The sequence below is a fragment of the Grus americana genome, chromosome 3, assembly GCF_028858705.1.
Source record: "Grus americana isolate bGruAme1 chromosome 3, bGruAme1.mat, whole genome shotgun sequence".
NCBI classification, from domain to species: domain Eukaryota; kingdom Metazoa; phylum Chordata; class Aves; order Gruiformes; family Gruidae; genus Grus; species Grus americana.
The window spans coordinates 85,648,470-85,662,923 of record NC_072854.1 but is presented as its reverse complement, the minus strand read 5'-3'; the positions used below and the strand labels follow the sequence as shown (position 1 = coordinate 85,662,923).

The window sequence follows — 14,454 nt, the reverse complement described above, 5'->3', positions numbered from 1 at the left end:
TTCCAGTCTTGAAAGCACAATTACCATTTCAATAGAGTTTTCAAGCATATAAAGAAGTAAATTTTTTTGGGGTGTTTTTTGTGGGTTTTTTGTTGTGGTGTGGTTTTTTTTTCTTTTCGGAAAAAGTACAGTCTCACTTAAAAGGAATGAAAAGGTTAAGGAGGATGAGAAAAGCAAGTGGGACATAGGCTCATCAAGTCTTAAATACAGTCAACTTAACAATAAAAATAAATTTTAACAGAGGAAGAGCTACAGATATGGGTGGAAGAAAGAAAAAGGTCTATGATCCTCGCCAGTAAGTTAATGTGTACATCTTTGAATGTCAAGAGGTGAAAGACATGAGGAGAGTTTAGAGCTGTAGTGCAGCTACACTTATAAGCCTGTGGCATAGTCAGAACAAAGAACACTGGCTTCTTTCCTGACATTAGTAGCTCTCCAGGATTATCTGGGTCATTCTGAAACTGTAGAGTTTGTCAGGGAAAAAAAAATTTAAAAAGACCAGCACCACGTAATATGTAGGATACAAACCAACCACATTTTATTTTATTAAAACCCATTCAAATAAGCCTGGAAATATCTGTTTTCATCCAATCATTACAGACAGGAAGCTACCACAATTACAGCAGATCAAAAGCTGATGCTGCAGTTATGGTTTATGTAAATTTGGCTTAGACAACAATCAGATGATCAATCCAACAATTACTCTGTTTCAGTGTGAACTAAATCTGCAGAATTCCAGGAGTGAGCAGTTTTCTTAATTCCGTTTTCACCTCTTTTCTATACCCAGCCTACCTGTAAAACAAATCTTATCCTTTTGTCCTGAAAGAAGCTTAGATTTATGTTCCATAGTGTATAGATAACTTGTAATACATATCACCGTCAGATTTCCCGCTAAACAGGAAAAAAAACCCCAAAAGTGAAAAACTCACTGCAGCTTTTCAATGCAGTATTATATTTCAAACTGTGCAGCATAAGGCTGTGTCAAGGTAAAGAATTCAAATCAGTCTGATCTTTGTCTGTTTCATAGCTGAATTACCACTTCCATCACAGATGAATTTCCAGTTATGCTATGTTAAATATTTCTCCGCACAAGAAAAAATAAATAAAAAAACACAGTGACACTTTAATCAGGATTCTTTTGAACAGAGAAATAACAAATATTTCTATTTCACTCCCTGTGGCAGTCAATATAGTCTCACTGATATCCATCTTCTACATAAAATGCATGCTTTTTTCATGGAAGTTTATACACAGGGCATTTTAAAAGGCTGCCATTAGTCAGCTCACACTTAGTAAAATTTGAGGAATGGTATTGAAAAGGTTTTGGGGAATTTAATCCCAGGAAAATCCCACACAGATTTCATAAGGAACCTAAAGGGGCTTCATCTCCTTTATTAGACCCCATACTGTGCTTGACTGTGTAATTATGTAACCCAGGTAACTAATCTGATCGCATTGGAAACTCAAGTAAGGTTTTGGAGTAAAAGATACTCCAGTAAACAAACAGAATCCTTCAGCTCTCTTATAAACTCATTAGCCTGAATATAATTTGCTACAGTTCTGCTTCCCTAAACAAAGGACTTTCAGTCTGACAGTCACCATGAATTCAGAAGTACTTTTCTCAACTGGTCCCTGCTTCATCCCCATAGAGTGTATCTTACTCTATGTAGGATATGTGCCTAGCTTGCCACATCTACACAAGAGATTACGTCACCTCTCTCCAATCCCATACAAAGAGCAGTAAGAAGTTTGAAATGAGGAAGAGAATTTTGAATAGTGCAAGAATTTGACTTGGGCTGTAATGATGCAGTATTTCAGCATATCTGATGGCAGCTGGACATTTCAAAAACTTAGCTTGTATATCATGTATCAGCAAATCCAGAAATGTCTCTCCCTTGCCACCCCCCTCCCCCCCGCCTTTTAGAGAGTTTCAAAGAAATGCTGAGCAAAGCCAGGATTTCACCTTTAAGTACCCCTCTCATGTTGAAAGAGGAAGTAAGGAAGAAGGTTGACATGCAAGTAGGAGACATGCAAAGATAAAAGATTTCAAATTTACCTCTCACAAGTTGAATTTAATAATAGAGGAATTGCGTGTGGCCTAAAGTTCTATCTGATAAAGAGGTCTTATAGGCAAATTCACTAGAAGGCAGTTACATGATGTTTGATGTCCTCTACAGATGACTATTTCACACATTTCCCCCATGGCCTCCTTGAAGAAAATCTTTAATGACTGACCTAAGTTTGTGAATAATGTGACATTGTGAGTAAAAACAATATTAAGAGAAGTATGAACCAGAAATGTTCTCATATTTATTCAACTGAAAGGACCAAATACACTGGTTTTAGGATGGTATTAGGAAATTACTTGATAGGAATCATAGGTAACATGTAAAGAGCAAGTGTTGGGTATCTTCAGGGTTCAAATAATAATGCGATGTTCCAGTGTAACATAAAACAGAAATGTGCTAATGAATTTAAAGTTCATGCCATTTGTTAATACCTTGCCTTATGTTTTTAAGTCCAGCAAGGACTTGCCATATATGCAATGCCACCTATGCTGTCACAGGAAAGTTACTGTGTGCTGGAAGTTATGTCCCATCTGCACAATTCTGTCTTCAGGTAGAAAACAAACAAACAAAATCTTGTAGTAACATATGATCATGGATGGTTTTGATACAGATTGGCTCCAACAATGTAAAAATCAGTCATTTTTATAGAACATTTGCTTGAAACATTATCCATGGGAAATACCTGAATAAAAGATACTTTTCTAGAACAAGTGTTCATAATTTCTCATAACACATAAAAAAAAGGGCACCATATTTAAAATAAACTAGACAAAGTACTTTTTCACAAAATGTGTAAAACCGTGGATGCTATTGGAAGTATCCTTTTTAGGTGGGTTCAGAAGTAATTTACAAGTGGATAGATTAGAAGTCCACCAAGGGATACTAAACACCATGTGCAGTTGCAACTCTGCACAGAAAATCCTTAAGCTATATGCAGCCAGAACCTAGGAGGGTAAATCAGATCTAGTATTTCATAGTTACCTCATTCTTACATGAAGATTTTGTATTTACTGCCTTTAGAGACAGATAAATGGATTCCATCTCACCCATGTGTTGACTCAAATAATACATACAGAATTCTCTGGTTAAAAAACTCTGCTTAAAATGCTGCCATACCTCTAATGCTTCACATTTAAAGTAAAGGGCAAATTTGTCCCTGTGAAAAGGGGAAGAGGAGAGGAGAGGAGAGGAGAGGAGAGGAGAGGAGAGGAGAGGAAGAGAAGTATTTCTGATGGTTTAGCTAAAGACAGAGTTATCCTCAGAGCACAAATTGCACACCGTAATCATAAGAGATCTCGCATTTTGTCAAGAAGCCCGAGACCAATGCATATCAGTGAAGTAGTTCAGGAGAAGACCTAGACATACTCGGGCTCCATGCTCCAGATCCTGCTAGTATACCAAACTTTGCTTGAGGATAAGCAGTTCTGGTAGACAATTCCGTGCTCTTTCACAAAACAAGCAGGAAAAATATTTTTACGTAGTTAGGTCATGCTTTAACATGTATTCATGTGCATCTACATAATAAGCTCAAGGATCTTGGTTCAGAGAGAGCAGGGGCCAACTTCCTCAACTCATGTAAACCAGTGTAGCATAATTAGTGTTTAATAAGAATTTTGATTTACAAGTTCAGCTGATGTACCAAACAGATAGGGGTAGGAAAGAAAAGTAGTTCACCTACAAATAAAACGTAACCTACCCAGGCTTTATTGAATTCATTCTAATTAACCTTTCTTATCAGACCTCCAATGGCATGCTTTTATAAGGACAGATATCTCTCAGAGTTGGAATGAGCGGAATAAGAAAAATAATACATATTTGGAATAAAAAATAGTCTTGCTTGCTGAAATTACTGGACTGATTTTGTAACCAGCACAGTATGAGCAAATCTTGCTCTTAAGAATCTGCTAGAATTAGCAGCATGGACTCTCCCATGTGTTAAGCTGTTTTGCATGATATATTTAGAAGTCTGAAATTAGACAGAGATAGTCAGCAGAAAATCCAGTACAGGGAATCTCTTAGGAAAAAGCTTGTAGAGACAACGCTGTCATTTCCAAAATACCCACCTGCTTACCCACACGAAAAAGCGGGGGGAAAGGCAGGGCTCAGCAAAGGTCTTCCATACTTAATCTTTCACTGACATGATGGCCTGAAAGAACTAGTCATCACTCTAGTGAAATAGGTTGGGTATGCCTCTAGGGATTATTTTCATATTTACAACTTCCACTTACACTAAACACTTGATGCTCAAGCTTCACATTCCAGGTTTTGTCACTAGGACATAGGTTTTTTCTTACTTAAACTAAAATTCTAATAGCATAGGGCACAGAATAACCCAAGCTAGAAAAGCTAAATTTTACAATAATACAAACTCCTTCAGCTTTCAAGGCACACACCAGAATGGATATCACTGCTCAAATTTCACAAGAGAAATTCCAAAGACAGATTGTACCCTCCTATCTTCAAATGTCTTCCCTGGAAACTTGCATTTAATCACCAAATGGACACATGCAAGTTTCTAAATTGTCTGCTATCAAACTAAACATGGACCCTCTTTCTTTCTCAACTTGTTAAAATTAAACATCACTTCTTGAATAGGATAACATAGCAACAAGTAAGGTACTCTAAGACAGCTCTTCAATTTAGCCTTTGTCTAGACCAACCAAAACAATACATTTTATCTAATTTTCTAGCTTAAAAGGCATATCTGATTTCCAAATAAACTTTTTTTTAGGAAATTAATGGAGGCTAGGATAAATAACAACATGAAAGTGGCCCATTATGCCATGGAGCTCATGAAAACACATAATCAACTGCTTAATATTGTTACCTTTTAAGATTCCAATTAGTTGTTTATATTTAATAAAGTTTTAGAAATCCTTACCTCACACCATTCTGTCCTTGCATCAAGGTTGTTGCTAATCTTCCTGAAAAAGGCCTTAACATTATGATCCTTGAGTTCTGGACCAAAAAGTGTCCGTGTGGTTTTATAGAACTTATGATAGTCTATCTTCTCATCTGTATGGGAGGAACAATATCCACAGAATTAAAAACTGGCAAGGGTATAGCTTCCTTCCTTATCTCGCCTACCTCCTGTTTTATTTCTCCTTCAATATCAATAGCATGCAAGTTCCACTCCTCACACTGTATTCACTAAAGCATTTTGTAAAAAAAAAAAAAAGTTCAGTCTTAATGTTCAGTCTTTTCAAATTTCTTTTTTGATTTGCAATACCTGACAGGAAACAGATAGATAAAAGAATAGGCCAAAAATTCTCACCTCTTTGTTCTTCTCTTACTTTCATACCACAATTCTAGTTTGTTGATCTGAACCTGAATGGTGTCCTAGGATAAAGTTTATCCTTTCATGCAACAATAGCCACTTGCACTGAGAAAAGTCAAACTTTGCCCTGATTGTTTACAATTAAGCAACTGGATTTACATTATTCATTTGGTTTATGCTTTTACAGATCACTAGAAATGTCGTATCGTGCTACCTAGTATATGTGGCAATGCTGACAATTATATTTTGTGAGCGATCACCATAGCATTATAATTTGACCAGAAGTCTTAACAAGAGGAGAAAAGCACTCTTACAGCACAATCTGCCTGTTTCCTGTAAAAGTCAAGAAGTCACAGTCCGAACATTAATTTGCAGTCTTTCTTATAGGCTTGTCTCTATGACATCTCTCAATATAAAAGTTACACTTTTCCATCAGAAAGAGTATCTCTTACCATCATCTTCAATACACAAGCCTAATCTCTCCTTTGCCTTCTGGGTTACTGTTTTTTCAACTAGTTTCTGGAACTGCTTCAAAGCATTCTTGAAATCTGGCACTTCAAGATACGGAGAGTTGCTCTGCTCACAATCCTTCTTTTCAGACATCCTTTATTAACAGAGAACAAGGTAAGAGGGAGAGCTGTTCTTACGGCCTGATCCAAACCTTGTTCTGCCCCTTAAATTTTAAACTCCCCCATGAGTTCATATGAAATGCAGCAGCATGACAGGTGCACCAGGCACTACATAATAAAAAGGAGGTGACTCTGGCTTAGCATCTCAAGCTGGCAAAAATACTAGTGAACTGTTGATGTCACAACCTCTCATTACATCACAGAATCCTATACGCTGAGCAGCCCTAGGTCACGAACCAAGATCACTAATAACCTGGCATGTGAGATTATTTCATGGTCTCTCATGCAATTGGTTGTTGAACAGGCATGAACATTCTCACTTCCACAGCCAGACAAGGATTTAATCGGGGTTCAATTCTGCTACAGCTGGCACCGCTTTAGCAATATAAGATCACATTCTCCAGTAAGAATACACCTTTGAGATTAGCTGTTGCCAGTTGATCGTGTCTTTCAGACTTTTGTACTGAGAGAGAAGGAAGGAAGATTGTACCAGTTATCTCTAAGTTTCATATTGTCTTCTTATCCTTTGCATTTTTTTCAAGTTTTCTGCCAAAGGCTTGACACTAACTAACACACTTAGCAACAGCTGCAATGGTGGATTCCTTGGATCCACACATCACTTGGTGAAGAATGACAGAGCCAGTTCTTCGTTTATATTTGCTCTGTGACAGAACTGAAACCACCCTGATAGTATTCTAGCATGTACTGCTGCTGCAAGGCTTGGCATCTAGGCATCTAGGCATCTAGGTGGGGATGCCTAGTTTTACCTTAGCAATAGGAGCATTTTAACAGGGATCTTAAGTTATGAATCATTGTTCACATAGAACAAAGAGGCCAAAGACATGCAATTCAATCCAAAAAGAACTAGAAAAGCACTTTTTGACAGTTCTTGGGAGTAACATTGAATATTGGCTTCCTTAGTAAATCTCTCTCCATTTCTTGAATGCCTTGTTGTCCTCTTTATTGTATTCAAAATCCCTACTCAGTGAGCTAGAACTTCCAACCTAGAAATCCAATTACCCTGCAGAAACATTTTTTTTAATTGCATAAATCATTACAATTGAGATTGCAAGAAATCCAGTGATGGAGTGGTAGAGTTTTAGTTATTTTCACCTGTCCAATTGCCTCTCCTTTAAGCTCTTACAGCCACTTAAACTCCCTTTACTTGTCTTACTTAAATTCCTGCTTAACTTCCAGTCAAGCTACTGTTTCTTTCTTTCTTCTAACATACAACTAATGAGCCCAGAGATTGTTGGCTCTTAACATGTGTCTGGCCAAAGCTCAGCTATATGTCTTAAATGGTTACTGTTTTGAAAAGGGTCAGCATTTAACTTGCACCTAAGTTCAGTCAGGATCTTAAAGTCAGAGTACTCCTATACCAAGGTACCCCAAGGACCTTTCTGTTTTTTGTTCTCAGGGAACACTTAAACACAAGTAGGATGGGACTATTCAGAAAGCAAAATTGCAGCAACCCTTTCTTTTGAAAGTGGCAGCCCAAAGCACTCACTGCCTAATCAAAATTGTATGATATGCTACCCAATATCTTGAGATCAGACAGAATTTTTGCCCTGCAAGAGCACTAGTCCTTGTGTTATATCTGTGTTGTCTTTCTATCCCACTACATCTTAAATTCTTTACTGAATAGTGGAACCCTAGGATATCCTACCAGAGTGGTAGAAAAGTGAATTTATTTTTCCTCTAGCTGAAAGAGAATTAAATCCAAAACTATCTCCTGAATGAGTAACACAGTGACTACTGAAGAAAGAGCAAGTACCAGTTCTTGTGGGAATATTCTAAAGAATCAAGCTTCATTCATTCTTTGGAAAGGAATGATGTAAAAAGCTGTCTTCAAAGAACGGTTCAGTGCACTGAATTTTAAGAAGAAGGAAGCATTTTCCTGAAAAACAAGGTGCTTGCAAAAGGAGTTTTAGGATTTGCACCTGTGATCATTAGTAGTCTTCTATTGACTAAACAGTCACATTTTAGAAAAAAAAGGCTATAGGTATTGGTAATTAATATGTTAATTACTTTGGATCATGCTATGATCACAGATTCTCTGCATATGGAAGCTAGTTATCTTGCTCAGGGTTCTAAATTCTATGCTACATCTCAGCTGATCAACTACAACCCTGTACTGAATCTGACACCTTATGCTTGATAACATTTTGCAAATTGTAAAGGCTTACCATTTTTTGATGCTGCCATGTAAGGCAGTGTGTTCTACTGTAGAGTCAGAAGACGTGTGCTCTTCTTCTGGCTCGGCCATTTCTTCTTTCTCGGTAGCCTTACCAGGTTGCTAAAAGTTACCTGTAAAACAGCAACAACATCCCAACCCTGAATTAGTTCCTTTAAAGCATTACAAATCCTTGTAAGTTAATGGCCAGACTTTATGTGCGCAATTTCTGTGGTTCCTTTTGTACGACTACACTATGCTGACGTTAAATTCTGGCACCTTTCCATTTATCACACTACTCCCATGTCTGCTGCACATTTACATGAATATTATTAGCATAATAAATATAACTGAACTGTAATTGAAGGTGAACAAAACTGTTCATGGCATTAGCTATGATTAAGCAAACATGTATTTACATTTGTTCACTGATCTTCCAGTTAGTGAAGTCATTAATTCACATTCATCAACACAATTACATATTTCTGTGATAAACAAAATTCTAAAGTACTTCAGAGAAGCACATCAGTGATAATCACTAGAGGCTGATATCTTCTCCCATTCAAAAAAAAAATGGAGCTCATGAAGAAATCACAAGAAAAGTTGTTGTCCCTCTTTATTCCCCTCACCAAGGTAACTTACTTAGATTACTTTAGTTTTTATAGCAGTGCAGATGTTACTGCTTTATTAAGCAGATGATTAAGTTTTGGATGAGAAAATTCAACTAGAACAGGCCAAAATATCCCCTTTAACCCTAACTAGTGTCCTTGCTCCCAAATTTAACAGAGGCATCATGAATTCATGAAGTTTAAATCCAGAAGAGACCTTGAGATCTGCTACTTTCACCTCCTCTATGCTACAGATCATTAAATATCAGCAATTTATCACTATAATGAGCCCAACAACTTTGTTCTAAAGCATAACTTGTGGAAAGGTATCAAGTTTTAATCTGCAGACACCAAGAGATGGAGAATCCATCATGTCTGTTCCAAAGGTTAATTGCTCACATTGTTAAAATTTAAGCCTCCTATTTGAATTTGTGTGGCTCAGTTTCCATTCAGCTGTTGTTGGAATGTCTTCACTGATTTAGAGTAATAGTTGGCATGTTCTCCTACTGTACCTGAGTTACCTCTCCATTTTTTTCTCTTGTTAATTAAAGCAAATTGAACTCTCTGCCTCCTACTGCAACACTTCAGGCCTCAAAAATAATGTTTGTGATTCTTTTCCACATTTTTCAGCTTTTCAGTATCTTTAAAGAATCCTGATGCCATGTTTCTGTGCTATACCATAATAAGTAAATTGGTACTCTGCTCAAATAATGAATTTCAGTCTATTTGTTAAACTCACTTTTCACTAGACCATATGATCAATCTCTTTGTATTGTTCTTTAGCTATCGATCTGCAGATCAGCTTTTCTATTACTGCACCCAAGACTGATGACAAGCTCATTGGTCAAAGCTTTCTCGAATTACTATGCATGGAATCTCTGCTCCATGGAGATTATATAGTTGAAAGGAAAGGAGAAATTATATTTTGTATTTTTTGTGGCTATCTAAAGGACTGACACCAATCAGGCATGTTTCAAGAATATCAAAATCAATTCGGAAAAGAAGATAAAGACCACAGTCTTCACCCACACTTGGGAAAATCAGCTGAACAACAGTTTTGAAACACATAGGGAAGACAACGATTTAGTATCAAATTAATTTACTAAAAATAATGCATACAAGTGTCTCTGCATGAAATAGCTAGTTTTTCAGGGAAAGTGGTGTTTCAAGATATGCTACCTAACTTTCTAACACAAGCAATGCAAGTGCTCAAAGTTCTATCATTTCTGCTGTGAGGAGCATAAAAGTTTCTGGGTACTCCTGCTCAACAGCAATGAGTATTTGTTTCCATTAGAATAAGGAAGAGAGCTTGGCAGAGGAAAGCAGCACTGATTCCTGAAAAAGGGAGGGATAGCTTGCGAGTGCATTTTTGCTAGTTCCAACAGTAATTCTCCAGGAAAATATTTTCCTTGTGTGTGAAGGTGCTCAGTGGTTGATCGGATACTGTATCTTGGTCAGAGTTACGGTGTATTTGATATATTGCTTCCAGCTGAATGGCAGTGTTTCCTGTTGATTAATTTTTCCAGTCTGTGTCATCTAAGCTGGTATGACATGAGGCTATATTCTCATTTCCCAATTAATAACAGTGGTTTAAGGTTTATAAAAGATATTAACATCCATCCTTGGAATTGAAAAGGTAAGAACAGAAAGCTGTGTTTTGTTCTCTTGCAATCACCCATGAAGAAACTCATGTTATAATGAAAATACGAATAATGGCTCCATATAAGGAACTGTTGCTTTCAGGACTGGCTGATTCTGTTGTCTTCGATGTTTAAACTGAAATAATTGTACAGTACAATTTTCAAAGACAATGTGATGACTGAGTGGACTGACAAACAAAAGTGGAGAAGATAGGAACTGCATTAGAAGATAAGCAAAGTCTAAAAGGGAAATTTAATATTAAATTGATGAGTAACAGGAAGTCCTTGCATTAGTAAGTCTACAGTAGCATTAACTGCATGAAAAACATTTTCTTTTCTGTCTCCCTCACTTACATTGTGGAAAGTATTGGATATAGAATATGGTAGAGTTAATGTTTATTCAGAAGTCAAACCTCCCAACTCTCCTCTTCTTACTACATAATCATATTAGTCTCAATTATTGGAAATTCTCAGACCAGTACAAAGTTAATGATACTCTGTACAAGTGCAAATAACAGCTACAGCAAGCTCATTGCAGGATTGGCAGCTCATTTGAAAAAACAATCATTTTCAATCTTAATCTCAAAAACTATCAGAAGTCTATGAAATTCTACGCTAGTTTTAAAAGTCTGACCATGCTGTTTGACAGATCATAGCAAATACGCCAAAGCTACTGCAGAAGACAAACAGCAAAAGGTGATAGATCTTGCCTTCCTCTGCCGGGTTGCCAGTCACTCTTTTTGGTAGTGTCATTCAAAGAAAAATTGTCCCCAAGTAAAATGATGATTCAGAATAGCCCAAAGAAAACACTGTAGATCTAAAATGGCCTTAGTTGTCCTTAAAGAGGCTCTGGCACATAAGAGACTTTGGTTTTGACTCTAATTTTGGTCCAGATCAATCCCAGCCATTTAAAAAAAAAAAAAAAATCAGTTCCTGAAGCTGCCTTCTTTTGATGAACTAAGCTACCTATCCTTTGCTATTTCATTCTTTTAAACATTCCCTTAAGCCTGGCTGTGTTTGCAGGTGAATGAGGATAGAGCTGCTTGAGTTCTGAGTGGCTGAACTCCTCTCTGACTGGTATGGGGTTGGGCAAGTCAACCCTTCATTAATTTTAGCAATGTGAAAATTTCTCCCATGAAAACAGTGTTGAAGGGATGATATCAAGTTCACATTTACATGAGCTCACTCTCTTTTCTACTGACTTCACTCTTCACTTTGCTTTTGACATATTATTGCCCCAGAAGCAGTATCACACTCCTTGCTATAAATTGCATTTGCTCTTCTATGTCACTAACAATAGCTGAAATGACCAAGTGATAATTTTTGATATGGTATTTCCTATGCGCTATTTATCGATTTGTATGTTAGACTCTGGAAAATGACAACAGGCCAGTGGGTTTGTAATCACTATCACTTCATGTTTGTAACACTAACAAGACGCTGCAGCATAGGGATGAACTCCTATGAAAGGTTATTTCTTTAAAATAAGCAGTTTATATCACAACTGAATTTCACAGGGTTATGTTGCAAAACCTGGTGTTACTGATCTTACATTGGGTTTACAATGTTGGTATTTAGGATTCAAGCTGTCCTAAGAGCTGTGTTTATACATCCAAGGGAGGTATGATGTTAGGAGGTACAAGTATATATCACCACTCATTTTACTTTACTTAGCATGAAACAGGTGCCACAGAGGCATCAATATGCATCTGCCACCTGAGCACGTACCACAATCCCACACAGGTATGTACAGCCAAGATGAAGTTCATCTCACCTAACTTAAGCATCTAAAAGTTAATCATTCAAGTAACCTTATATGCCAGTCAATAATAATAAACACTTTCAGAGAGTGATTCATCTTACTGGTCTTAGACGCTTAACTTTAAAATATATTATTTCGGTGAGATGAATCACACCTGCAGCTAGTACAGCTATTTGTACGCATGCCAGGTATGTGAGAGCTCAGATGTCACGGTACATGCTGCAGCCAACTTCCAAATGTAGCACAGATGTTCTCACAGCATCTCGTCACTTCCCAGGATTGTCCATTTGGGTCCCCTCCCTGCTGCAAACGCTTGTGCTTGCTTCAGTGAACCGTGGTTGAGCCAAACACTCTTCTCAGTCCAGAATATTCTCAGATTCTTACAACTTTTCCATTTAGCCTACTTTATGATTTAAAGTTGACATCCCAATATGGACTAGATTATATAGCTATGATTACAAATTCTGCAAGATTAAGCCCTAATATTGAACTCTTGCCATTAGAGTTGTGTATCTTTTTTCTTACATATTGCATTATCAACAGATGTAGATCTATATTAAAAGCCTTGTTTTAATGCCAAGTGGTTGGGAAAAGATGAAAGGTTTCTTCTGTCTGTAAATTCTCCCTTGGTCTATAGATATACACTGCAGCTATATATAGATACAGTGAATAATCACTTGGCTTTCATCTGCCTTTAGGGCTAAAGAACAGCAAAGAGAACATGTAAGAAAACAAACGCCAAGAGAAGGCTGTAAAAATCCAAATTAAAAAGCTGAAGCCAGGTAGCCAGAGGGTTTTTTGGGTTTTGTTTTGTGTTGTTTTTTTTTCTTTCAGAGGACTGCAGTCTGGCTGTCTACCATGCCCTTTGAAATAATAAGTTTTACAAAGTTCAAAACAGGCAGCAAAACCCCAGCATCATCTGATTTCTGAAACAAATGTATTGAGTACAGACAAAAGCTTCTCTTTTCTTTTCTGCTCACTCTCTGCTTGTCAGGAAAGATGGGAAGGAGCCTATGAGTTGAAAGGCAAGCTAGCAGAAGATAAAGAAGAAAGAAGAGAGAAAATGAGTGAAAGCAACATACAAGTGAATGAACAAACGGGAAATGAAATAGGTCTCTTAAATGCCTTAAAACACTCTTTTACCACCCCACAATGTTCTCATTGCAAAAGCCCTGACATTTTTGATGGTATAGTTAGAACTGGGAGTCATGGTTTGTGGTTTGTATTTCTACACAACGTTAGAGAATAGCAGAGACTTTGGCACTTTATTTACTCTACTTCAGATTCCTCAGCTCTACCATGAGTGACAACTTGATGCTCTGATGTCCTGAAACCTTTCAAATTACTAAATGCAGCAAAGGAACCTTTGAAGGCAGTCCCAGACATCTGCAGACTTTCCAGTTGTGAATTATTATTTCCATAGCTGCCTTTTAAGGTTTCTCTTGTACACATGTAAGCATATATCTACAGACACATACATGTCGGCCACCTGAAAATTTACAGCCACTGCATTCTTCCATCCCATGTAAACTGTGCATAACAGACAATACATTAAAAGAACTGTTGAAGAAGTGATCTAGGAAGTCCTAGGGAGTTTCAAGGACTGTTTTTATCGTACAGGACTGGGGACCTTGTATTCCAGATACTTGTTCTACTGTTTCAATCCCATGAGCTCAGCTGTATATATATTTAGTACTTTTAGTTGAGAAACACTTCCAGTAAGCCACACACATACACGTACAGAAATGCAAATACTGGGTTGTGGTTTCTCCTTTCATGCAACTGTAAGAGTAAAGGCAAAATCCTTTTTGCAGCATTTCCATTAATATGCATGCATGTTTGATGAGCAGGGTCTAGTCCAAATATAAAATAGTGCAAACATGAAGCGTTGCAAAGCAGATGTCTGGGTTTCTTAAATGTTTCAGCTTTTAAAGTGCATGAAATGTTAGAAAAGTATTGGCTAATGAATTAATTAGATTATCAAAACCAGAGATGCATTAGTTCTAGACTGTGTTAGGTAAAACAGGTGCTGGACTAGAATTAGAAGTCAGGGTTCTGTTTCCAGCTTTGCCTTTGACCTGATGATACAATAACACAGCATTTCTTTTTGCTGTGCCTCATATGAATAGTGACACTGCATGGAAGACAAATGGAACTCTGCTCATGAAGATCAAGATCCAGATTATTCAAGATCACTTGAATAATGTTAGCAATTTGACAATATTAATAATGTGACCATTATCAAATAAAGCATTGAAGAGACTGCATATTTATGTATCTATTTAATTTTGCTGTG

General features: G+C 37.1%; 1 protein-coding gene across 1 annotated transcript in view; it reads right to left on the bottom strand.

Moving 5' to 3' along the window:
* Positions 1–8,241, bottom strand: part of WDR64 (WD repeat domain 64) — an 82,000-nt gene extending 73,759 nt beyond the window's left edge. Inside the window, exons 1-3 of the mRNA XM_054822110.1 lie at positions 8,162–8,241; positions 5,799–5,950; positions 4,951–5,084 (exon numbers count right to left, since the gene is read on the bottom strand). Coding sequence (XP_054678085.1) covers positions 4,951–5,084; positions 5,799–5,950; positions 8,162–8,241 — 366 coding nt within the window. The remainder of the gene's footprint in view (positions 1–4,950; positions 5,085–5,798; positions 5,951–8,161) is intronic.
* Between the last annotated feature and the right edge of the window lie 6,213 nt (positions 8,242–14,454).